Here is a 26,453-nt window from a genome sequence, read left to right as displayed (position 1 = left end):
GAATACGCTCTGTCAGTCAGTCTGTCAGCTGTCAAAAAGTAAAAAATTCCAACATGTCCGCCATACTAAAGTGTAAACAACAATACATTAAAAAATAACTCTTTTTAGGGTGTTTTCCGTGGATTAACGCTAGCGAACACTGTTTTTAGGTTAACCAGAAGGGTCAGCAATGGAGGATGAAATGGAAAAATTCGAAATCACCGACTTTGACCTGGCCAACGAGTTCAACATCAACCGAAGCCGCCGAGGTCTCAGCAAACACCAGCAGATTTACGGTAATTTTCGCTTTTTTCGCTTAATTTCAGTGTTTGTAGTGTTGGTTAGTACCCCCCCCTGGGTAGGGCCCCTTAAATTTTAGTTTTGTGACAGTTTTCGGTGAGTCGAGCGAGAGCCCCCTCAAACTCGGGTTTCTCCCAGCTAATTCAACTAACCTAACCTAAAACTTGCTATTCCCAAGTTCTGTTAAGTTTAACTGACCGTGTGTAACCAGAATTTAGCTTGTATTGCCCTACTGGACAAGTCTGGGTAACTTAACCGGGACCCATGTAAGTCAAGCCTTAAGTTAGCCTGACAATTGAAAGTTAAGGCTAATTTTACCATTTTTATAGGTTAAAGCCTAGTTCGAGCAATGTTTTTCCTTACTTTACAGTTTTTTCTACAATTTGGCTACATTGCTACACTGTTGTCAAGTTGTGCACTCCCGGTTAACTGGACTAAACAAAATTAGGTCTAATTTTGCCTTTTTTAAGATTTTTGGGGGTTTTCCTTGTAAACAGTGTTGCCACATTTGCATTGTTTTTCCTTTAAATCTGGCCTGTCACTGATTCTTAAAATTGCTGTTTTTTTTGTACATTTTTGGCAACATTGCAACAGTCTTTTTAGTTGTCACTGTTTGGACTTAACGGGACATTGGGAAATCAGGCTTAAGGATTTTTTTACCATATTAATTACTTCCGGGTAAAGTTACCTGAACCATTGAAAGTTAGGGCCGATTTTACCTTTTTAAGTTTAAACGTGGTTTTCAGGGTTAAGGTTAGTTTAACCAGATGGTTAACACATCAAACAACTTCTCCATGTAATCCTTCAGTAACTTCCTGTTAAATTTAACCGTGCAGTTACAAATGCACCTTAAATTTCACTGAAATTGTTTTGAAATTCCCCTTCCACTGTCAAGCAGTCTTTAGGCGTGGTTTTCAGGGTTAAGGTTAGTTTAACCGGATGGTTAACACATCAAACAGCTTCTCCATGTAATCCTTCAGTAACTTCCAGTTAAATTTAACCGTGCAGTTACAAATGCACCTTAAATTTCACTGAAATTGTTTTGAAATTCCTCTTCCACTGTCAAGCAGTCTTTAGGCGTGGTTTTCATGGTTAAGGTTAGTTTAACCGGATGGTTAACACATCAAATAACTTCTCCATGTAATCCTTCAGTAACTTCCAGTTAAATTTAACCGTGCAGTTACAAATGCACCTTAAATTTCACTGAAATTGTTTTAAAATTCCCCTTCCACTGTCAAGCAGTCTTTAGGCGTGGTTTTCAGGGTTAAGGTTAGTTTAACCGGATGGTTAACACATCAAATAACTTCTCCATGTAATCCTTCAGTAACTTCCAGTTAAATTTAACCGTGCAGTTACAAATGCACCTTAAATTTCACTGAAATTGTTTTAAAATTCCCCTTCTACTGTCAAGCAGTCTTTAGGCGTGGTTTTCTGGGTTAAGGTTAGTTTAACCAGATGGTTAACACATCAAATAACTTTTCCATGTAATCCCTCAGTAACTTCCAGTTAAATTTAACTGTGCAGTTACAAATGCACCTTAAATTTCACTAAAATTGTTTTAAAATTCCTCTTCCACTGTCAAGCAGTCTTTAGGTGTGGTTTTCAGGGTTAAGGTTAGTTTAACCGGATGGTTAACACATCAAATAACTTCTCCATGTAATCCTTCAGTAACTTCCAGTTAAATTTAACCGTGCAGTTACAAATGCACTTTAAATTTCACTGAAATTGTTTTAAAATTCCTCTTCTACTGTCAAGCAGTCTTTAGGCGTGGTTTTCAGGGTTAAGGTTAGTTTAACCGGATGGTTAACACATCAAATAACTTCTCCATGTAATCCTTCAGTAACTTCCAGTTAAATTTAACCGTGCAGTTACAAATGCACCTTAAATTTCACTGAAATTGTTTTAAAATTCCCCTTCTACTGTCAAGCAGTCTTTAGGCGTGGTTTTCAGGGTTAAGGTTAGTTTAACCGGACGGTTAACACATCAAACAACTTCTCCATGTAATCCTTCAGTAACTTCCAGTTAAATTTAACCGTGCAGTTACAAATGCACTTTAAATTTCACTGAAATTGTTTTAAAATTCCTCTTCTACTGTCAAACAGTCTTTAGGCGTGGTTTTCAGGGTTAAGGTTAGTTTAACCGGATGGTTAACACATCAAATAACTTCTCCATGTTAGGGATTACATGGAGAAGTTATTTGATATTATTAGTTAATGATTATTTGAGTAACTTCCAGTTAAATTTAACTGTGTAATGCAAAAATGCACCTTAAATTTCACTGAAATTGTTAAAAAGTTTAAAGTAACCGACAGCTGTCAATTTTTTCCTGTGTCACATGTTTTTGACAGTTCATATAGTTTTTGCGCATCTGACAGACTTTTAACATTTGATAATTGATTTTTGACAGTTAACTGATTATTTTTTGACAACTGACTTTCCCAATGACAGTTGACGGTTTTTGACATCGTTTTAATGACTTTTGACTATTCCAGTGACAGATGACGTTTCTGACATTAATTTTTTTTTGGAATTTCAGTGACAGTTGACATTTCAGACTTTCCCAATGACAGTTGATGGTTTTTGACATCGTTTTAATGACTTTTGACTTTTCCAGTGACAGATGACGTTTCTGACATTTTTTTTTTTTGGAATTTCAGTGACAGTTGACATTTCAGACTTTCCCAATGACAGTTGACGGTTTTTGACATCGTTTTAACGACTTTTGACTTTTCCAGTGACAGATGACGTTTCTGACATTATTTTTTTGGAATTTCAGTGACAGTTGACATTTCAGACTTTTCCAATGACAGTTGACGGTTTTTGACATCGTTTTAATGACTTTTGACTTTTCCAGTGACAGATGACGTTTCTGACATATTTTTTTTTTGGAATTTCAGTGACAGTTGACATTTCAGACTTTCCCAATGACAGTTGACGGTTTTTGATATCGTTTTAATGACTTTTGACTTTTCCAGTGACAGATGACGTTTCTGACATTATTTTTTTTGGAATTTCAGTGACAGTTGACATTTCAGACTTTCCCAATGACAGTTGACGGTTTTTGACATCGTTTTAATGACTTTTGACTTTTCCAGTGACAGATGACGTTTCTGACATTATTTTTTTGGAATTTCAGTGACAGTTGACATTTCAGACTTTCCCAATGACAGTTGACGGTTTTTGACATCGTTTTAATGACTTTTGACTATTCCAGTGACAGATGACGTTTCTGACATTATTTTTTTTGGAATTTCAGTGACAGTTGACATTTCAGACTTTCCCAATGACAGTTGACGGTTTTTGATATCGTTTTAATGACTTTTGACTATTCCAGTGACAGATGACGTTTCTGACATTACTTTTTTTGGAGTTTCAGTGACAGTTGACATTTCAGACTTGTCCAGTGACAGTTGACGTTTTTTTGACATTTGACAATTTTGACAGGCATTTGGGCGGATGACAGCGACGAGGAAGAGGACAAACGTCAATCGAAAAAGCCGAAAAACTATTCGGCTCCGATCGGTTTTGTGGCGGGCGGAGTGCAGCAAGCGGGCAAAAAGTCGAAAATCGACTCAGAAAACGGCTCAGACGATGACGGGGCGGGCGTGTCCGCGTTCAAAATGGCCGCCGACAGTTCCGACTCGGAGGGGGAGGTGGCGCGGCCGCGCGCCGCCGCTCAGAAAATGACAGACGCGCACATTGCGGGGATCAGAACGCGCGCGCCGCCGACCAATCAGGGCGTCGGTAATTGGGAGCGGCACACGAAAGGAATTGGGGCGAAATTGTTGCTCCAAATGGGTTACGAGCCGGGGAGGGGATTGGGGAAGGACCTGCAGGGCATCGCCACCCCCGTGGAGGCCCATTTGCGCAAGGGGCGGGGGGCGATTGGGGCCTATGGACCCGAGAAGGCGGCCACTCTAGCCAAACCAAAAGTAAGTTTTATTTGATTTTCTCAAAATTCCAATTTACCGAGTACCGTCCTGTAATTTGGTGGGATTGACAAGTGACTTTCGTAGGACGCCTGTCAAATTTTTCAGATTTTTAGTCGTCAAAATGGCGGAGATACAGGGTGAAACGTCAAACTGTGCTCAAAAGTTGCTAAAATCGAAGTTTTCCTGCAGGATTCGATGTAAAACGTGTTTCTGACATTTATGACAGTTTTTTTGACAATTGTCACGTGACCGTCTAGCTAAATAGTTTTCTAGTATCACGTGACAACTGTCATTAACGTCAAAAGTGTCAAAATTTGACTACATTTTGCAAGAATTACAGTTTAATACAGTTTTCGTTATAAAACGTGTTTCTGAGATTTATGACAGTTTTTTGACAATTGTCACGTGACCGTCTAGATAAGTAGTCTTCTAGTATCACGTGACAACTGTCATTCAAGTCAAAACTGTCAAAATTTTACTACATTTTGCAAGAATTACAGTTTAATACAGTTTTTGTTATGAAACGTGTTTCTGAGATTTATGACACTTTTTTGACAATTGTCACGTGACCGTCTAGCTAAATAGTCTTCTAGTATCACGTGACAACTGTCATTGAGGTGAAAACTGTCAAAATTTCAGTAGATTTTGCAAGAATTACAATTTAATACAGTTTTCGTTGTAAAACGTGTTTCTGAGATTTGTGACACTTTTTTGACAATTGTCACGTGACCGTCTAGCTAAATAGTTTTCTAGTATCACGTGACAACTGTCATTGAGGTGAAAACTGTCAAAATTTGACTAGATTTTGCCAGAATTACAGTTTAATACAGTTTTTGTTATGAAACGTGTTTCTGAGATTTATGACAGTTTTTTGACAATTGTCACGTGACCGTCTAGCTAAATAGTCTTCTAGTATCACGTGACAACTGTCATTCAAGTCAAAACTGTCAAAATTTGACTAGATTTTGCCAGAATTACAGTTTAATACAGTTTTCTTTATGAAACGTGTTTTTGAGATTTATGACACTTTTTTGACAGTAGTCACGTGACCGTCTAGATAAATAGTGTCCTAGAGTCACGTGACAACTGTCATTGAGGTCAAAACTGTCAAAATTTGACTACATTTTGCAAGATTTACAGTTTAATACAGTTTTCGTTATAAAACGTGTTTCTGAGATTTATGACACTTTTTGACAATTGTCACGTGACCGTCTAGCTAAATAGTCTTCTAGTATCACGTGACAACTGTCATTGAGGTGAAAACTGTCAAAATTTCAGTAGATTTTGCAAGAATTACAGTTTAATACAGTTTTGGTTATAAAACGCGTTTCTGAGATTTATGACACTTTTTTGACAGTAGTCACGTGACCGTCTAGCTAAATAGTGTCCTAGAATCACGTGACAACTGTCACTAACGTCAAAACTGTCAAAATTTGACTACATTTTACAAGAATTACAGTTTTCGTTGTAAAACGTGTTTCTGAGATTTGTGACACTTTTTTGACAGTAGTCACGTGACCGTCTAGCTAAATAGTGTCCTAGAATCACGTGACAACTGTCACTAACGTCAAAACTGTCAAACTGTGCTCAAAATATGACAACGTTGCATTGTGTTGGCGCAGTTGCCAATAGTCCTTCAATTATGTATTTCTGGTTTTTTTTTGACAGTTAATTTGATGTTTTCCGTTACTCGACTTATTTTGACAGTTTTTGACAGATTTGACGTTTCTGTCAAACTGTCAAAATACGTCAAGTAACAGAAAACATCAAGTTGAAAGCTGTGTGACAGTTTCAGGTATTTTTTTGCGCAGCTCGACCTATTTCCTTGTACAGCTTGACGTTTCGTTGACAACTGTCTGACATTTTGACAGATGACAGATTTGACAGTTGACAGGTTTGACGTTTCTGTCAAACTGTCAAAAATACGTCAAGTAACAGAAAGCTGATCAAGTTGAAATCTGATCAGACAGTTTCAGGTATTTTTTTGCGCAGCTAGACCCATTTCCTTATACGGCTTGACGTTTCTTTGACAACTGTCTGACATTTTGACAGATGACAGATTTGACGTTTCTGTCAAAAATACGTCAAGTAACAGAAAGCTGATCAAGTTGAAATCTGATCAGACACTTTCAGGTAGTTTTTGCGCAGCTCGACCCATTTTCTTATACAGCTTGACGTTTCGTTGACAACTGACGTTTGACATTTTGACAGATGACAGATTTGACAGTTGTCGGTTGGCGACGTTGCATTTTTGTTTTTCCAGGAAGAAACGAAGCCGATAAAGGACGAAGAACGCAAAGAAGCGAGAGGTCCGTCAAAATGGAAAAGGACAGACGTACAATCGGCGAAAAAGACACGCTACTACTACCGGAGCGTGGACGATGTCATTGAAAAAGGTAAAAAACCAGGAGCGTTTACAAATTCATCGATTTCCAGGTATTTACCAATCCAATGTACAGGGTGAGCCAACAATATGGGGCCATTCGACTCGTTTCACAAAAAATTTTTTTTTTTTTAACCACCCTGTATACCTGCTTAGAGGGTTTTTTCGGTTCAAGGTAGCCGTGACCTTGACGGTTTTTGTGGTGTTTTTTTCAAAATTTTCCCTCTCGTAGTTCCGGAGATATTTAAACAAAATGGCGGCGCTGTCTAATTGTGCACCGTAGTCTTTGACAGGCTGTCAAATCCGCCATTTTGACTTTACGACCTTGATTTTTTCGGTTCAAGGTAGCCATGACCTTGAAGGTTATTCGTGAATTTTTTCAAAACCTCTCCCTCCTCTAGTTTCAGAGATATTTAAACAAAATGGCGGCCTTAGCCACCCAAGCACAGTTTGTGCAACGTAACCTTTGACAGGCTGTCAAATCCGCCATTTTTACTTTACGACCTTGATTTTTTCGGTTCAAGGTAGCCATGACCTTGAAGGTTTTTGTGGTGTTTTTTTCAAAATTTTCCCTCTCGTAGTTCCGGAGATATTTAAACAAAATGGCGGCGCTGTCTAATTGTGCAACGTAACCTTTGACAGGCTGTCAAATCCGCCATTTTGACTTTACGACCTTGATTTTTTCGGTTCAAGGTAGCCATGACCTTGAAGATTATTGGTGAATTTTTTTCCAAACTCTCCCTCTTTTACTTTCGGAGATATTCAAACAAAATGGCGGCCTTAGCCACCCAAACACAGTTTGTGCAACGTAACCTTTGACAAGCTGTCAAATCCGCCATTTTGATGTGACAACCTTGATTTTTCGGTTCAAGTTAGCCATGACCTTGATGGTTTTTGTGGTGTTTTTTTCAAAATTTTTCCTCTTTTAGTTTCGGAGATATTCAAATTGCATTTTGGTACACCCTGTATGTTAAAAAAAAAAAATAAGAGTTTCTGTACAGGGTGGTTTGAAAAAAAAAAAAAAAAAAACAGTTTTGAACCACCCTGTATAGTGAAAATCAGATAAATTTAACTGAAAAATGGAACCGAGTTGTGTACAGGGTGGTACTAAAAAAAAACCACCCTCAATTTAACGAAAGCTAAATTAGTTCCAACAGTACAAATTGTATTTTGAACACCCTGTAACATTGTTTACTAGAGTAAATTAATTTTTTATTTTTTTTTTGAGCCACCCTGTATACTTCTACTCATTTTTGTGTGTATTTTTCGAGTGAAACGAGTTGAACAAACTGTACAGTTGACTCACCCTGTAGTTTTCAGTATACAGTGCTTTTTAAGGCCCGTTTTCACCTTTCAGGTTAAACTCGGTTTAACAGTAAATAACTCAGTTATTTGACTTTTTAGGTAAAAACACTATACAGGGTGGTCAAAAGAGGATTTAAAGGGCTACAAAATGATATATTGAACCACCCTGTAACTGTCAAAATAACCGAGTTATGGGCTGTCAAAGTGAAAACTGTCAAATTCAAACTTTACAGCAAACAACTCAGTTTAACAGTAAATAACTCGGTTATTTGACATTTTAGGTAAAAACACTATACAGGGTGGTCAAATGAGAATTTCAAGGGCTACAAAATGGTATATTGAACCACCCTGTAACTGTCAAAATAACCGAGTTACAGGCTGTCAAAGTAAAAACTGTCAAAATCTAGAAAACGTTAACAAAACGCTTGAAAACTGCGTTTCGTTAATGACAGTTGCCGGGTTGTTGGTGGCTTGACAGCTGTCAAAATTGATAGATTCAGATACTGTCAATTGTCACTAAACACCACTCGCGTCATCTGTCAGATGGATGGAAGTTTGACAGTTGTATTTTGACAGCAAATGACAGCGTGGCGTAAAATTTGAGGTTAGCTGCGCTCTGTCGTCTGTCATTTTTTTCTGACAGCGTTGCCAACTTGATTGGTGAAAACTGCGGCCCTTCCGGGTGTTAACTGATTTCTTCACGCGTCGTCGCTTTCAGTGAACTGTCAAAAGTCAAGGTGATTGACATGACGGGGCCGCAACAGCGCGTGCTCAGCGGCTATCACGCTTTGAGCGGCCTGAAAGCGCCACCTGGCGTCGAGCATTTCGATCACGTGGTGCACAAGCAGTGTCACAATTTCGCGCTGCCCGAAATCCAACATAACCTCGATTTGTTGGTCGACATGTGCGAACAGGTACGTAACGACGGCGGCCATTTTGAATGTTCTGTCAAAAAAATGTCATTTAAAATGACGTCCCAGGCCGCCATTTTAAATTTTCTGTCAAAAATCGAGTTGCACCTCATTTTAAAGGAAATTTCTTGTAGATTCAAGTAAAAACAAACAAAATGGCGTCCAAAGCCGCCATTTTGAATTTCCTGTCAAAAATCGAGTTGCACCTCATTTTAAAGGAAATTTCTTGGAGATTCAAGAAAAAACAAACAAAATGGCGTCCAAGGCCGCCATTTTGAATTTTCTGTCAAAAATCGAGTTGCACCTCATTTTAAAGGAAATTTCTTGGAGATTCATGTAAAAACAAACAAAATGGCGTCCAAGGCCGCCATTTTGAATTTTCTGTCAAAAATCGAGTTGCACCTCATTTTACAGGAAATTTCTTGGAGATTCAAGTAAAAACAAACAAAATGGCGTCCCAGGCAGCCATTTTGAATTTTCTGTCAAAAAATCGAGTTGCACCTCATTTTAAAGGAAATTTCTTGGAGATTCAAAATTAATTATTGTCGCGCAGGAAATCATCCGAACCGATCGGCAAACGCGACACGTGGACGACAAAATGGCGGCGCTCAAGCGGGAAGAGGCGGCCGCGAAAGCGGCCATTGTCGAACAAAACAAAATGGCGGACAGCGTCAAATACGTCGTGGACGTGGTCGACAAACTGTTGGATCCTGCGCAGGATTATTCCCTCGGGCAGATTGGCGAGATTTTTCGATCGCTCACGGTAAGTCAAAAAAATGGATGTTTTATACAGGGTGTCCCCAAAAAAAAAATTATAATTTAAAAACGAAAGCAAAGCCAATTTTATTTTTTTTTTCAATTTTTTTTTTTGAAATTTTTATTTTTTTTATTTTTACAATTTTTTATTTTTTTCAATTTTTTTCCATTTTTTTTATTTTTTTTTTCCATTTTTTTTTATTTTTTATTTTTACAATTTGTTTTTTTTTTTTTCAATTTTTTTTTATGTTTTTTTTCAATTTTTTATTTTTTTTGAACTTTTTTATTTATTTTTTTTTCAAATATATATAATTATTCAGTCACCCTGTACATTATTACGGAAAAAGTTGGGACTGAGCTTTTTTTTATTTTTACAATTTTTTATATTTTTCCATTTTTTTTATTTTTTTTTTCCATTTTTTTTTATTTTTTATTTTTACAATTTGTTATTTTTTTTTCAATTTTTTTTTATGTTTTTTTTCAATTTTTTATTTTTTTTGAACTTTTTTTATTTATTTTTTTCAATTTTTTTTTCAAATTTTTTATTTATTTTTCAATTTTTTTTTTTTAATTTTTTTTTTCAAATATATATAATTATTCAGTCACCCTGTACATTATTACGGAAAAAGTTGGGACTGAGCTGTCAAAATGACAGCGACATTTTTCAGGTGGTCAATACACGGTGATTCAAATAGTTTTTCTGTCAAAATGGGTATTTGTCACTCTTCTTTTGAATCACCCTGTATAAATGTTGATAAAAAAAAAAAATATAAAAAAAAATTTTTAATTATAATTAAAAAAAACAAAAGCAAATCTAATTTCAATTTTTTTTTTCAAATTTTTATTTATTTTTAATTTTTATTTTTTTTTTATTTTTTATTTACTTTACATTTTTTTTTTAAAAATTTTTTATTCTTTTAATTTTTTATTTTTTTTCAATTTTTTTTTTTTCATAATTTTTCTTTTTCAAATTTTTTATTTTTTTCACATTTTTTATTTTTTTTTAATTTTTTTATTTTTTTTAAATTTTTTATTTTTTTTTTTAAATTTTTTATTTATTTTTTTAAATTTTGTATTTTTTTTCAATTTTTTATTTTTTTTTCAAATTTTTTTTTTTTTCAATTTTTTTTTATTTTTTTTTTTTCAAATTTTTTTTTTTTTTATTAACAGAAAAATTATCGGGACGAGTACGAACGATACGAATTGGGCGAATTGGCGCCGAGTCTGGTCGGGCCGTTGCTGACGTCGGCGCTCGCCAATTGGTCGCCGTTGGCGCAGCCGCGTCAATACGTCGACTTTTTCGACCAATGGAAAACGATCCTGGCCGAGCGGCAACACCGCGGAACTCTAGAAGGTAATAAAGTTGGAATACAGCCATACGATAGTCTCATATGGCACACTTGGGTGCCCGTTATGAGAACTTGCATCAGGTAAGTTACGTTATATTTTCAGCTAATTTTTCCACTGTTTTTTTTTTTGTTTTTTTTTTTAAGTCGTTTATTTGAAATCTACAAGAAATTCCCTTTAAAATGAGGTGCAACTCGATTTTTTGACAGGAAATTCAAGATGGCGGCCTTGGACGCCATTTTGTTTGTTTTTACTTGAATTTACAAGAAATTTCCTTTAAAATGAGGTGCAACTCGATTTTTGACAGGAAATTCAAAATGGCGGCCTTGGACGCCATTTTGTTTGTTTTTACTCGAATCTCCAACAAATTTCCTTTAAAATGAGGTGCAACTCGATTTTTCGACAGAAAATTCAAAATGGCGGCCTTGGACGCCATTTTGTTTGTTTTTACTTGAATCTACAAGAAATTTGCTTTAAAATGAGGTGCAACTCGATTTTTGACAGGAAATTCAAAATGGCGGCTTTGGACGCCATTTTGTTTGTTTTTACTTGAATCTCCAAGAAATTTTCCTTTAAAATGAGGTGCAACTCGATTTTTGACAGAAAATTCAAAATGGCTACCTTGGACGCCATTTTGTTTGTTTTTACTCGAATCTCCAAGAAATTTCCTTTAAAATGAGGTGCAACTCGATTTTTGACAGAAAATTCAAAATGGCGGCCTTGGACGCCATTTTGTTTGTTGATTCTTGAATCTACAAGAAATTTCCTTTAAAATGAGGTGCAACTCGATTTTTGACAGAAAATTCAAAATGGCGGCCTTGAACGCCATTTTGTTTGTTTTTACTTGAATCTCCAAGAAATTTCCTTTAAAATGAGGTGCAACTCGATTTTTTGACAGAAAATTCAAGATGGCGGCCTTGGACACCATTTTGTTTGTTTTTATTCGATTCTCCAAGAAATTTCCTTTAAAATGAGGTGCAACTCGATTTTTGACAGAAAATTCAAGATGGCGGCCTTGGACGCCATTTCGTTTGTTTTTACTTGAATCTCCAAGAAATTTCCTTTAAAATGAGGTGCAACTCGATTTTTGACAGAAAATTCAAGATGGCGGCCTTGGACGCCATTTTGTTTGTTTTTACTTGAATCTCCAAGAAATTTCCTTTAAAATGAGGTGCAACTCGATTTTTGACAGGAAATTCAAAATGGCGGCTTTGGACGCCATTTTGTTTGTTTTTACTTGAATCTACATGAAATTTCCTGTAAAACGAGGTGCAACTCGATTTTTGACAGAAAATTCAAGATGGCGGCCTTGGACGCCATTTTGTTTGTTTTTACTTGAATCTACAAGAAATTTCCTGTAAAACGAGGTGCAACTCGATTTTTTTGACCGGAAATTCAAAATGGCGGCCTTGGACGCCATTTTGTTTGTTTTTACAGGAATCTCCAAGAAATTTGCTTTAAAATGAGGTGCAACTCGATTTTTGACAGGAAATTCAAAATGGCGGCTTTGGACGCCATTTTGTTTATTTTTTTTTGAATCTACAAGAAATTTCCTTTAAAATGAGGTGCAACTCGATTTTTTGACAGAAAATTCAAAATGGCGGCCTTGGACGCCATTTTGTTTGTTTTTACTTGAATTTACAAGAAATTTCCTTTAAAATGAGGTGCAACTCGATTTTTGACAGGAAATTCAAAATGGCGGCCTTGGACGCCATTTTGTTTGTTTTTACTCGAATCTCCAACAAATTTCCTTTAAAATGAGGTGCAACTCGATTTTTCGACAGAAAATTCAAAATGGCGGCCTTGGACGCCATTTTGTTTGTTTTTACTTGAATCTACAAGAAATTTGCTTTAAAATGAGGTGCAACTCGATTTTTGACAGGAAATTCAAAATGGCGGCTTTGGACGCCATTTTGTTTGTTTTTACTTGAATCTCCAAGAAATTTTCCTTTAAAATGAGGTGCAACTCGATTTTTGACAGAAAATTCAAAATGGCTACCTTGGACGCCATTTTGTTTGTTTTTACTCGAATCTCCAAGAAATTTCCTTTAAAATGAGGTGCAACTCGATTTTTGACAGAAAATTCAAAATGGCGGCCTTGGACGCCATTTTGTTTGTTGATTCTTGAATCTACAAGAAATTTCCTTTAAAATGAGGTGCAACTCGATTTTTGACAGAAAATTCAAAATGGCGGCCTTGAACGCCATTTTGTTTGTTTTTACTTGAATCTCCAAGAAATTTCCTTTAAAATGAGGTGCAACTCGATTTTTTGACAGAAAATTCAAGATGGCGGCCTTGGACACCATTTTGTTTGTTTTTATTCGATTCTCCAAGAAATTTCCTTTAAAATGAGGTGCAACTCGATTTTTGACAGAAAATTCAAGATGGCGGCCTTGGACGCCATTTCGTTTGTTTTTACTTGAATCTCCAAGAAATTTCCTTTAAAATGAGGTGCAACTCGATTTTTGACAGAAAATTCAAGATGGCGGCCTTGGACGCCATTTTGTTTGTTTTTACTTGAATCTCCAAGAAATTTCCTTTAAAATGAGGTGCAACTCGATTTTTGACAGGAAATTCAAAATGGCGGCTTTGGACGCCATTTTGTTTGTTTTTACTTGAATCTACATGAAATTTCCTGTAAAACGAGGTGCAACTCGATTTTTGACAGAAAATTCAAGATGGCGGCCTTGGACGCCATTTTGTTTGTTTTTACTTGAATCTACAAGAAATTTCCTGTAAAACGAGGTGCAACTCGATTTTTTTGACCGGAAATTCAAAATGGCGGCCTTGGACGCCATTTTGTTTGTTTTTACAGGAATCTCCAAGAAATTTGCTTTAAAATGAGGTGCAACTCGATTTTTGACAGGAAATTCAAAATGGCGGCTTTGGACGCCATTTTGTTTATTTTTTTTTGAATCTACAAGAAATTTCCTTTAAAATGAGGTGCAACTCGATTTTTTGACAGAAAATTCAAAATGGCGGCCTTGGACGCCATTTTGTTTGTTTTTACTTGAATCTCCAAGAAATTTCCTTTAAAATGAGGTGCAACTCGATTTTTTGACAGAAAATTCAAAATGGCGGCTTTGGACGCCATTTTGTTTATTTTTTTTTGAATCTACAAGAAATTTCCTTTAAAATGAGGTGCAACTCGATTTTTTGACAGAAAATTCAAAATGGCGGCCTTGGACGCCATTTTGTTTGTTTTTACTTGAATATACAAGAAATTTGCTTTAAAAAAAGGGGAAACTCGATTTTTTTGACAGAAAATTCAAAATGGCGGCCTTGGACGCCATTTTGTTTGTTTTTTCTTGAATCTCCAAGAAATTTCCTTTAAAATGAGGTGCAACTCGATTTTTGACAGAAAATTCAAAATGGCGGCCTTGGACGCCATTTTGTTTGTTTTTACTTGAATCTACAAGAAATTTCCTTTAAAATGAGGTGCAACTCGATTTTTTGACAGAAAATTCAAAATGGCGGCCTTGGACGCCATTTTGTTTGTTTTTTACATGAATCTCCAAGAAATTTCCTTTAAAATGAGGTGCAACTCGATTTTTTGACAGAAAATTCAAAATGGCGGCTTTGGACGCCATTTTGTTTATTTTTTTTTGAATCTACAAGAAATTTCCTTTAAAATGAGGTGCAACTCGATTTTTGACAGGAAATTCAAAATGGCGGCCTTGGACGCCATTTTGTTTATTTTTACTTGAATCTACAAGAAATTTGCTTTAAAATGAGGTGCAACTCGATTTTTTTGACAGAAAATTCAAGATGGCGGCTTCGGACGCCATTTTGTTTTTTGATTCTTGAATCTACCAGAAATTCCCTTTAAAATGAGGTGCAACTTGATTTTTTGACAGAATACTCAAAATGGCGGCTTTGGACGCCATTTTGTTTATTTTTTTTTGAATCTACAAGAAATTTCCTTTAAAATGAGGTGCAACTCGATTTTTGACAGGAAATTCAAAATGGCGGCCTTGGACGCCATTTTGTTTATTTTTACTTGAATCTACAAGAAATTTGCTTTAAAATGAGGTGCAACTCGATTTTTTTGACAGAAAATTCAAGATGGCGGCCTGTTACTGGCGATGATGGCAAAAAATAAATAATAACAATAAAAAATAAACAAAATGGCGTCCAAGGCCGCCATCTTGAATTTCCCGTCAAAAAATCGAGTTGTACCTCATTTTAAAGGAAATTTCTTGGAGATTCGAGTAAAAACAAACAAAATGGCGTCCAAGACCGCCATTTTGATTTTTCTGTCAAAAAATCGAGTTGTACCTCATTTGACAGGAAATTTCTTGTAGATTTAGAAAAAAATAAGCAAAATGGCGTCCAAAGCCGCCATTTTGAGTATTCTGTCAAAAAATCAAGTTGCACCTCATTTTAAAGGGAATTTCTGGTAGATTCAAGAATCAAAAAACAAAATGGCGTCCGAAGCCGCCATTTTGAATTTTCTGTCAAAAAACCAAGTTGCACCTCATTTTAAAGGGAATTTCTGGTAGATTCAGGAATCAACAAACAAAATGGCGTCCGAGGCCGCCATCCTGAATTTTCTGTCAAAAAATCAAGTTGCACCTCATTTTAAAGCAAATTTCTGGTAGATTCAAGAATCAACAAGCAAAATGGCGTCACAGGCCGCCATTTTGAATTTTCTGTCAAAAATCGAGTTGCACCTCATTTTAAAGGGAATTTCTGGTAGATTCAGGAATCAACAAACAAAATGGCGTCCGAGGCCGCCATCTTGAATTTTCTGTCAAAAAATCAAGTTGCACCTCATTTGAAAGCATATTTCTGGTAGATTCAAGAATCAACAAACAAAATGGCGTCACAGGCCGCCATTTTGAATTTTCTGTCAAAAAATCGACTTGCACCTCATTTTACAGGAAATTTCCTGTAGATTCAAGTAAAAACAAACAAAATGGCGTCCAAAGCCGCCATTTTGAATTATCTGTCAAAAAATCGAGTTGCACCTCATTTTAAGCAGAATTTTTTGTAAAAACACGTTCCAAAGGCATTTTATTCTTTTTTTGGAGCCATTCCACTTAAAATACCCTTTAAAGGCCGATTTACTCACTTACAGTTAACTTTAACATTTAGCAGTAAATCGACCGTCATTTTTTCCGTGTTTTTTTTTTTTCCGGGTTAGATCGTGGAATCCGCGCGATTGCGATCCGATGATCAATCTGGTGGAGGCGTGGTTGCCAATTCTACCCGTTTGGATCGTCAACAATACGTTCGATCAGATGATCGTACCGCGCATACTCGACGAGGTCAACCAATGGAATCCGTTGACGGACACCATTCCCATTCATTTGTGGATCCACCCCTGGATACCGTTGCTAGGTAACGCCGGCGCACAGCGTTGCCAGATTGTCGACGTTGCCGCATTTCTGTTTCAGGCCGATTGAACCACGCGAGACGCGGCAACGTTGCCGGTTTGAGTATTTTTAAGCAAAAAAAACGTTTTTTTTTGCTTTTGACAGCTGTCGTTTGTCATTTTTTTATTAATTTTTTGACAGTTGACGTTTCTTTGACAGATTTGACATTTTCTTATCACTGAGAACCATTTCGATTATTTTTAGTCAAAAAACGTTTTTTTTGCTTTTGACAGCTGTCATTTGACATTTTTTTTATTAATTTTTTGACAGTTGACGTTTCTTTGACAGATTTGACATTTTCTTATCACTGAGAACCATTTCGATTATTTTTAGGCAAAAAACGTTATTTTTTTTTTGACAGCTGTCATTTGACATTTTTTTTATTAATTTTTTGACAGTTGACGTTTTTTTGACAGATTTGACATTTTCTTATCACTGAGAACCATTTCGATTATTTTTAGTCAAAAAACGTTTTTTTTGCTTTTGACAGCTGTCATTTGACATTTTTTTAATTAATTTTTTGACAGTTGACGTTTTTTTGACAGATTTGACATTTTCTTATCACTGAGAACCATTTCGATTATTTTTAGGCAAAAAACGTTTTTTTGCTTTTGACAGCTGTCATTTGACATTTTTTTATTAATTTTTTGACAGTTGACGTTTCTTTGACAGATTTGACATTTTCTTATCACTGAAAACCATTTCGATCATTTTTAGGCAAAAAACGGTTTTTTTTTTGACAGCTGTCATTTGAAATTTTTTTAATTAATTTTCTGACAGTTGACGTTTATTTGACAGATTTGACGTTTTCTTATCACTGAAAACCATTTCGATCATTTTTAGGCAAAAAACGTTTTTTTTTTTTGACAGCTGTCATTTGACATTTTTTTTATTAATTTTCTGACAGTTGACGTTTTTTTGACAGATTTGACATTTTCTTATCACTGAGTCCCATTTTTGACAATTTAACGTAATTTTTTCTATGACTTATCGTAGGTTTGACAGATTTGACGTTCTTGATGTATGTTTTGACAGCTGTCAATTATATCGGTTATTTTATTTTTATGGGTCCAGTTTTTGACAGCTGTCAAATGTTTTTGCAACACAATTTTGATTTTTGACAGTTTATTAGTAAATGACAGATCATATTTGACAATTGACAGGTTGACAATTGAAAAGTGGATTTTTTGTCACCTGACAGAAATGACGACCCTTTTGACAGTTGATATTAATTTTTTTGACATTTGACAGTTCATTAAAGATTTTCGACAGCCGACATATAATTTTTGACAGTTTGACACAATTTATTAACGAATAACTGGCGATTTTTGTCTCCTGACAGATCTTTTGACTTTTGACGGTTGACAGATGATTTCAGACAGTTTATACAATTTTCGACATTTGACAGACGACAGGGTGATTTTTTTTCAGTTCTGCCAGAATTTTGCTATATGACAACTGTCTTTTTTTTGACAACTGTCATTTGACATTTTTTTATTAATTTTTTGACAGTTGAAGTTTCTTTGACAGATTTGACATTTTCTTATCACTGAAACCCATTTTGACAGTTTAACGTAATTTTTTCTATAACTTAACGTAAGTTTGACAGATTTGACGTTCCTTTGACATTTCTTGAGGTATTTTTGACAGTTTAACATGCATTTTATACAGCTCGATGTATGTTTTGACAGCTGTCAATTATATCTTGTCATTTTTTTTGATGGGTCTAGTTTTTGTCAGCTGTCAAATGTTTTGCAACACAATTTTGATTTTTGACAGTTTATTAGTAAATGACAGATCGTATTTGACAATTGACAGGTTATTGACAAATAGCGAGTATTTTTTCACATTTGACACGTTAAAAAGTGGATTTTTTGTCACCTGACAGAAATGACGACACTTTTGACAGTTGTTATAATTTTTTTGACATTTGACAGTTTATTAAAGATTTTCGACAGCCGACATATAATTTTTGACAGTTGACACAATTTATTAACGAATAACTGGCGTTTATTGTCTCCTGACAGATTTTTTTGACTTTTGACAGTTGACGGATGATTTCAGACAGTTTATACAATTTTCGACATTTGACAGACGAAATTTCGCTATATGACAGCTGTCGTTTTTTTGGCATCTGTCAAATTTTTTTTTGACAGCTGTCAAATGTCATTTTTTTAATTTTTTTTTGTTGGGAAAACAGACGAGCGTCTACAGGAGAAAGTGTACCCGGTGATTCAGGAAACGTTGGGCGCGGCGCTGAGCGGTTGGCATCCGTCTGACAGATCTGCCAAATTGATGTTGGAGCCGTGGCGGCGCGCGTTGCCACATGGTGCGTTCGTGACGTTTCTGCTGAAACACGTCGTGCCGAAATTGCAACACTGCATGCAATCGATGGTCATCAATCCCCACCAACAGCTGCTCGGTACGTAAATCTGTCAATTTATGACAGTTTTAGTTTTTGACAGATTTTGACATTTATACAATTTTCTGACAGTTTTAACGTGTTTTCAACACTTTTGACAATTTGACGCATTTTTTACAGTTTGACATATTTTTTTATGACAGCTTGACGTATTTTTGACAGTTTTCCTATATTTATAACTTTTTGACTTATTTACGTATTTTTTACAGTTTTGACAGGTTTTTGACATTTTGACAAATTTTTGACAGTTTGACGTATTTATGACATTTGGTCCGATTATTCATAATTTGACACGTTTTTTGATAGATTTGACGTCTTTTTGACATCCGTACAAATTTCGACAGTTTGACAATTTGTTTTATACTCTTTGACTTATTTTTGACAGTTTTGATATATTTTTGATTTTTTGACAGTTTTTCATTGTTTTTTAACTTGTCTTGACGCATTTCTAACAGATTTGACGTTTGTTTGACATTTACACAAATTTCTGACAGTTTAACATTTTTTTTTTTAAAGTTTGACATATTTTTTTATGACAGCTTGACGTATTTTTGACAGTTTTCCTATATTTATGACTTTTTGACACTAACTAATTTTTAATTGTACTTATAACAGTTTTGACATTTTGACACATTTTTTACAGTTTGACATATTCGTTTTTATAAAGTGACAAATTTCTGACAGTTTAACGTATTTTCATTACCTTTGACAGTTTGACGCATTTTTAAAAGTTTGACATATTTTTTTATGACAGCTTAACGTATTTTTGACAGTTATTCTATATTTATGACTTTTTGACACTTGAACTAATTTTTAATTGTATTTTTTACAGTTTTGACAGGTTTTTGACATTTTGACACATTTTTGACAGTTTGACGTATTTACGACATTTTGTCCAATTATTTATAATTTGACACGTTTTTTATACAACTTGACATATTTTTGACAGATTTGACGTATTTTTGACAAATTTTTTCCAATTTGACATGTTTTTTCTGATAGATTTACGTATTTTTTGACAGTTTTCATATAAATTTGATTTTTTTGACACTTTTTTTTGTACTTTTATTATGACTCATATTTTACAGTTTGACATATTATTTTTTATAGATTGACATGATTTTTACAATTTTCACGTTTTTGACATATTTTTCAGTTTTGACAGTTTATCGTTATATTGACAGATTGAATTTTTTTTGCAGCCAAGACACATTTTCGAAAATTTGACAGCTTTCTTTAGTTTTTGGACGTTGACATACGGTTTGTCAAATTTTTGACAGTTGACACTTTTTTGACATTTTGTTGTAGTTTTGACAGTTTGACGTTTTTTTTTATACACTATGATGCATTTTCGATAATTTGATATTTTTAATAAAGCTTGACGTTGTTTTGACAGTTGACACTTTTTTGACAATTTGTTATTATTTTGACAGATTAATTTTGTTTCTACATTCAGACTAATTTCCAATAGTTTGACGGATTTATTTATACAGTTTGTCACATTTTTGACAGTTGACACTTTTTTGACAATTTGTCATTATTTTGACAGATTAATTTTGTTTCTACATTCAGACATATTTTGCAATAGTTTGACGTATTTATTTATACAGTTTGTCAAATTTTTGACAGTTGACACTTTTTTGACAATTTGTCATTATTTTGACAGAATAATTTTGTTTCTACATTCAGACTAATTTCTAATAGTTTGACGGATTTATTTATACAGTTTGTCAAATTTTTGACAGTTGACACTTTTTTGACATTTTGTTGTAATTTTGACAGTTTGACGTTTTTTTATGCACTAGGACGCATTTTCGATAATTTGATATTTTTATAAAGCTTGACGTTGTTTTGACAGTTGACACTTTTTTGACAATTTGTCATTATTTTGACAGATTAATTTTGTTTCTACATTCAGACATATTTTGCAATAGTTTGACGTATTTTTTTAATACAGTTTGTCAAATTTTTGACAGTTGACACTTTTTTGACAGATTACAATTTTTATGTCACTTTTGACACGCGTGTTTGGCATTTTTTTGACAGATCCGTGGCAATGGGTGATGGACTGGAAAGATATGTTGGCGGTGCCGAATATGACGTTGATTTTGGACAAATTCTTTTTTCCAAAATGGCTGCAAACGTTGGCGATGTGGCTGAATCACAATCCGAACTATGCGCAGGTGACCGAGTGGTATTCGGGCTGGAAACGAATGCTTTCCGACGATCTGCTCGCGCAACCGACCATAAAAGGTGAGCAGATACCGGATCGATGAACATTATTTTGATACGAACCATAGATTTTGCAAATGACCGTTATTTTGAATGAACATTATTTTGAAACAGACTATATATCATTATTTAATGCTGTTTTCGTTTGAAAACCGATCGATGAACATTATTTTGGAACGAACCATATATTGTGGTCAATGGTCATTTTGGGGTGAAAATTATTTCGAAACAGACTATATATCATTTTTAATGCTGTTTTTGTTTGAAAAACGATCGATGGACATTATTTTGTAACGAACTATATATTTTAAATGACCAATTTTTTTTTTTACTGAAAATTATTTCGAAACAGACTATATATCATTTTTTAATGCTGTTTTTGTTTGAAAGACGATCGATGAACGTCATTTTGGAACGAACTATAGATTTTAAATGGCCTTTTTTTTACTGAAAATTATTTCGAAACAGACTATATATCATTTTTTAATGCTGTTTTTGTTTGAAAGACAATCGATGGACATTATTTTGGAACAAACTATAGATTTTTAAATGGCCGTTATTTTGAATGACCATTAGTCCGAAACAGACTATATATCATTATTTAATGCTGATTTTGTTTGAAAAACGATCGATGACATTATTTTGGAACAAACTATAGATTTTTAAATGGCCGTTATTTTGAATGAACATTATTTTGAAACAGACTAGATATCATTATTTAATGCTGTTTTCATTTGAAAACCGGCCGATGAACGTCATTTTGGAACGAACTATATATTTTAAATGACCAATTTTTTTTACTGAAAATTATTTCGAAACAGACTATATATCATTTTTTAATGCTGTTTTTGTTTGAAAGACGATCGATGGACATTATTTTGGAACAAACTATAGATTTTTTAATGGCCGTTATTTTGAATGACCATTAGTCCGAAACAGACTATAGATCATTATTTAGTGCTGATTTTGTTTGAAAAACGATCGATGAACGTCATTTTGTAACGAACTATATATTTTAAATGGCCAATTTTTTTGGACTGAAAATTATTTCGAAACAGACTATATATCATTTTTTAATGCTGTTTTTGTTTGAAAGACGATCGATGGACATTATTTTGGAACAAACTATAGATTTTTAAATGGCCGTTATTTTGAATGACCATTAGTCCGAAACAGACTATAGATCATTATTTAATGCTGATTTTGTTTGAAAGACGATCGATGAACGTTATTTTGGAACGAACTATAGATTTTAAATGAACATTTTTTTTTACTGAAAATTATTTCGAAACAGACTATATATCATTTTTTAATGCTGTTTTTGTTTGAAAGACGATCGATGGACATTATTTTGGAACAAACTATAGATTTTTAAATGGCCGTTATTTTGAATGACTATTAGTCCGAAACAGACTATATATCATTATTTAATGCTGATTTTGTTTGAAAAACGATCGATGAACGTTATTTTGGGACGGACTATAGATTTTTGAAATGATCGTTATTTTGTGTTAACATTATTTTGAAACAGACTATAGATCATTATTTAATGCTGATTTTGTTTGAAAAACGATCGATGAACGTCATTTTGTAACGAACTATATATTTTAAATGACCAATTTTTTTTACTGAAAATTATTTCGAAACAGACTATATATCATTTTTTAATGCTGTTTTTGTTTGAAAGACGATTGATGATGTTATTTTGGGACGAACCATAGATTTTTAAATGGCCGTTATTTTGAATGACCATTAGTCCGAAATAGACTATAGATCATTATTTAATGCTGATTTTGTTTGAAAAACGATCGATGAACGTCATTTTGGAACGAACTATAGATTTTATATGGCCTTTTTTTTACTGAAAAGTATTTCGAAACAGACTATATATCATTTTTTAATGCTGTTTTTGTTTGAAAGACGATCGATGGACATTATTTTGGAACAAACTATAGATTTTTAAATGGCCGTTATTTTGAATGACCATTAGTCCGAAACAGACTATATATCATTATTTAATGCTGATTTTGTTTGAAAAACGATCGATAAACGTTATTTTGGGACGAACTATAGATTTTTGAAATGATCGTTATTTTGCGTTAACATTATTTTGAAACAGACTATATCATTATATCAAATTTGAAAAAATGACAATTTGAAGAAAAAAATGGCAATTTGGCAACGTTGCAAAAAAATTAGCCAAAAATGAGAAAAAAATGTCAATTTGACAGCGTCGCAAAATTAGGAAAATTGCAATTTTACAGCGTTGCCAGAATTTCATAAAAAATTGAGGAAAATTGAGTCAAATGGACAAAATTGCAAGAATTTGATTGAAATAGGGAAAAATAGTAATTTGGCAACGTTGCAAAAATTTCACTAAACCAAAGAAAAAATGATAATTTGACAACGTTGCAAACAATTGGTACAAGATTAGGAAAAATGCAATTTTACAACGTTGCCAGAAGAATTTGTCAATTTGGCAACGCTGCAAGCGTTTTATAAAAAATGGAAAACATGACAATTTGGCAACGTTGCTCCTTTGAAAACCGATCGATGAACATTATTTTGAAACAGACTATATCATTATTTAATGACATTTTATCTGAAACCGACTGTAGCTATAGTTTTTGACATCTACTATACATTTTTTTAAATGCATATTATTTTGAACCAGACTATAGTAAGTTTGACTAGTAGAACATTATTTTGAAACAAACCATAGATTTTTTAAATGATCATTTTTTGGAGTGAACATTATTTTGAAACCGACTGTAGCATTGTTTTTGACACCGGCTATACCTTTTTTAAGTGCACACTATTTGAACCAGACTATAGTAAGTGCTGAGTGTACATTATTTTGAAACAAACCATAGATTTTTTAAATAACCGTTATTTTGAACTGGACTATACCAGTGTCATGTGACCAGTGTTTAGGAACAGACTATATCATTATTTAATGACATTTTATCTGAAATCTACTGTAGCTATAGTTTTTGACACCGACTGTATAAAATGAAAAAATAGTAGATTTGGCAACGTTGCCAGAATTTGAAAAAAATGAGAAAAAAATAGCAATTTGGCAACTTTGCAAAATTTGCTTCAAATATTGAAAAAATGACAATTTGGCAACGTTGCTACAATTTTATAAAAAATGAGAAAAATACTCAAATTGGCAACGTTGCATACAATTTGTAAAAAATTAGGAAAAAAAAGCAATTTGGCAACGTTGCAAAATTTGATTAAAATATTGAAAAAATGACAATTTGGCAACGTTGCAGGAATTTTACAAAAAATTAGAAAAATAGTTAAATTAGCAACGTTGCCAATTCTAATTAATAATTTGCCAAAATTTGACAGCTGTCAACCTGACTTTTGACGGCAACAAATGTATTTTTTTTGTTAGTTCGTTTCAAAATAATGTTCACTAGGCACTTTCTACAGTCCGGTTCAAAATAATGTGCATTTAAAAAAAAATGTATAGTCAGTGTCAAAAACTATAGTCGCTTTAAAAAAAAGCATTAAAAAAATGATATAGTCTGTTTCAAAATAATGTTCATTCCAAAAAATCATTTAAAAAATCTATGGTTTATTTAAAAATAAAGTTCTACAAGTCAAACTTGCTATAGTCTGGTTCAAAATAATTTGAATTTAAAAATGTACAGTCGGTGTCAAAAATTATTGCTATAGCCGGTTTCAAATTAAAAAAAAAAAAAAAACATTAAAATGTCATATAGTCCGTTACAAAATCCTAGTCACTTTGTTTTTTTTTGACTAATTTCCAATGTTGCCATATTTTTTTTGTTTTTTTTTCGTAATTTGCAATGTTGCCACATTTTTTTGTTTTTTTTTTTGCGTAATTTCCAATGTTGCCAAATTTTTTTTTTGTTTTTTTTTTTTTTTGCGTAATTTGCAATGTTGCCACATTATTTCTCTGTTTACAGACAGCTTCCATAAGGCTTTGGAGCTGATGAGCCGAGCGGCGGGCGTAATACAACAGCCCGGTGCGAAAGAGTCGATTTCGTATCTGTCAAACGCGGAATTGAAAACTCCTCCAGCGCCCCCACCACCTAAAATTGAGGTAAGTCGTATACAGAGTGGTCAAAAGAGAATTTCAAGGGCTACAAATTGGTATATTGAACCACCCTGTAGCTGTCAAAATAACCGAGTTATGGGCTGTCAAAGTGCGAACTGTCAAATTCAAACTTTACAGCAAACAACTCAGTTTAACAGTAAATAACTCGGTTATTTGACATTTTAGGTAAAAACACTATACAGGGTGGTTAAAAGAGAATTTCAAGGGCTACAAAATGGTACATTGAACCACCCGGTAACTGTCAAAATAACCGAGTTACGGGCTGTCAAAAATTCAGAGATCGGTTTGGGAATAATAGTTTTGAGCAAAGTGTCTGAAAGTGACAGCTGTCTAATTTGGCACGAATACCGTCAAACGTCAGGTTGACAGCTGTCAAAAGTTTCCTGTCATTTTTTTTCCAACAACTTTTATCTCTCCGTATAGTAGAAATCAAAGTAATTGGCGGTGACGTCACCGTCCTGAAAAAAAAAAACAAAACAAACGCGACGACACGTAACCGCACATCTGCGCTGTAAAACTGCGTTTGGCGTGACGTCATCGCAAATTTTTGTTTGATTTGTACTTTCTAGCCTGGTATAGTAGAAATCAAACTAGATTGCGGTGACGTCATCAATCGTAAATTTAGTTTTTGTGTTTTTTTTTTAATTGTCGCATCAAAGTTACCGTGCTTTTTTGGGTTCTTTTTAGAGCCGTGACGTCATCCACAATCTCGTTTGAGTTTCACTCTTTTTTTTAGTCAAATCGTTGCAACGTTGTCAAATTGAGTATTTTTTTCTCATTTTTGATCAAAATTTCTGCAACGTTGCCAATTTGACTGTTTTTCGCATTTTTCTATAAAATTCTGGCAACGTTGTAAAATTTGCTTTTTTCCTAATTTTGTACCAATTGTTTGCAACGTTGCCAAATGTTGATTTTTTCAATATTTTAATCAAATTTAAATAAAAAATGTAAAAAATAAATAATTAATTAGTAATCAATTTAATAAAATTTTAAATGTTCTGGCATGCGCGCTATTGACAGCTGTCATTTTCGGCCCGAATACACGTCAAATGTCAGCTGTCAAAAGTGTGACCTACTGTCAACTGTCAAAAAACGACGCCATTTTGCAGAGTTTCGCGGAAGCGGTGCGCGCGGCCGCCTCGATACCGCAGGGCTTCAAGGATTTGGTGACGAAACGTTGCGAGGAACGCGGCCTCTTGTTCGTTCCGATTCCGAACAAGTTCCACGAAGCGAAACAAGTTTACCGAATCGGAACGGACGGCGTTCAGTGTTACATCGATCGGAACGTCATTTTCTACACGAGGAACGGTTCCACGTGGATTCCCACCTCGCTGAATCGATTGCTCGACGTTGCCGCTTAAGTTTAATACCATTTGTCCCTTTTTTTTCCATTAAATTAAACAAATTTCGATTAA

The 26,453-nt window shown here is 34.2% G+C and overlaps 2 protein-coding genes across 2 annotated transcripts in view; both read left to right on the top strand.

Moving 5' to 3' along the window:
• LOC145736631 (uncharacterized) overlaps positions 1-281 on the top strand; it is a 1,326-nt gene extending 1,045 nt beyond the window's left edge. Inside the window, exon 3 of the mRNA XM_081991058.1 lies at positions 150-281. Within this exon, the coding sequence (XP_081847184.1) occupies positions 150-154 (5 nt within the window). The 3' untranslated portion in view covers positions 155-281. The remainder of the gene's footprint in view (positions 1-149) is intronic.
• On the top strand, positions 134-26,453 carry LOC145736627 (tuftelin-interacting protein 11-like). The gene is made up of 11 exons (XM_081991049.1): positions 134-275; positions 3,724-4,211; positions 6,475-6,647; positions 8,618-8,813; positions 9,364-9,573; positions 10,737-10,996; positions 16,060-16,256; positions 18,492-18,713; positions 20,760-20,966; positions 24,887-25,023; positions 26,148-26,453. The coding sequence occupies exons 1-11, from the start codon at positions 170-172 to the stop codon at positions 26,397-26,399; spliced, it is 2,448 nt and encodes an 815-aa protein (XP_081847175.1). The 5' UTR covers positions 134-169; the 3' UTR covers positions 26,400-26,453.

This window comes from Ips typographus, linkage group LG12 (genome assembly GCF_016097725.1).
Source record: "Ips typographus isolate SLU linkage group LG12, UJ_Ityp_2.0, whole genome shotgun sequence".
In the NCBI taxonomy this organism is placed as follows: domain Eukaryota; kingdom Metazoa; phylum Arthropoda; class Insecta; order Coleoptera; family Curculionidae; genus Ips; species Ips typographus.
Note: the sequence above shows the minus strand (reverse complement) of the source record. Positions and strands in the feature narration are given on the sequence as shown.

Coding starts and splice junctions, on each gene's coding strand:
- LOC145736627 (XM_081991049.1), top strand. CDS start 170: ATGGAGGATGAAATGGAAAAATTCGAAATCACCGACTTTGACCTGGCC. Junction 276..3,723: donor CAAACACCAGCAGATTTACG/GTAATTTTCGCT, acceptor CAATTTTGACAG/GCATTTGGGCGGATGACAGC. Junction 20,967..24,886: donor CGCGCAACCGACCATAAAAG/GTGAGCAGATAC, acceptor CTCTGTTTACAG/ACAGCTTCCATAAGGCTTTG.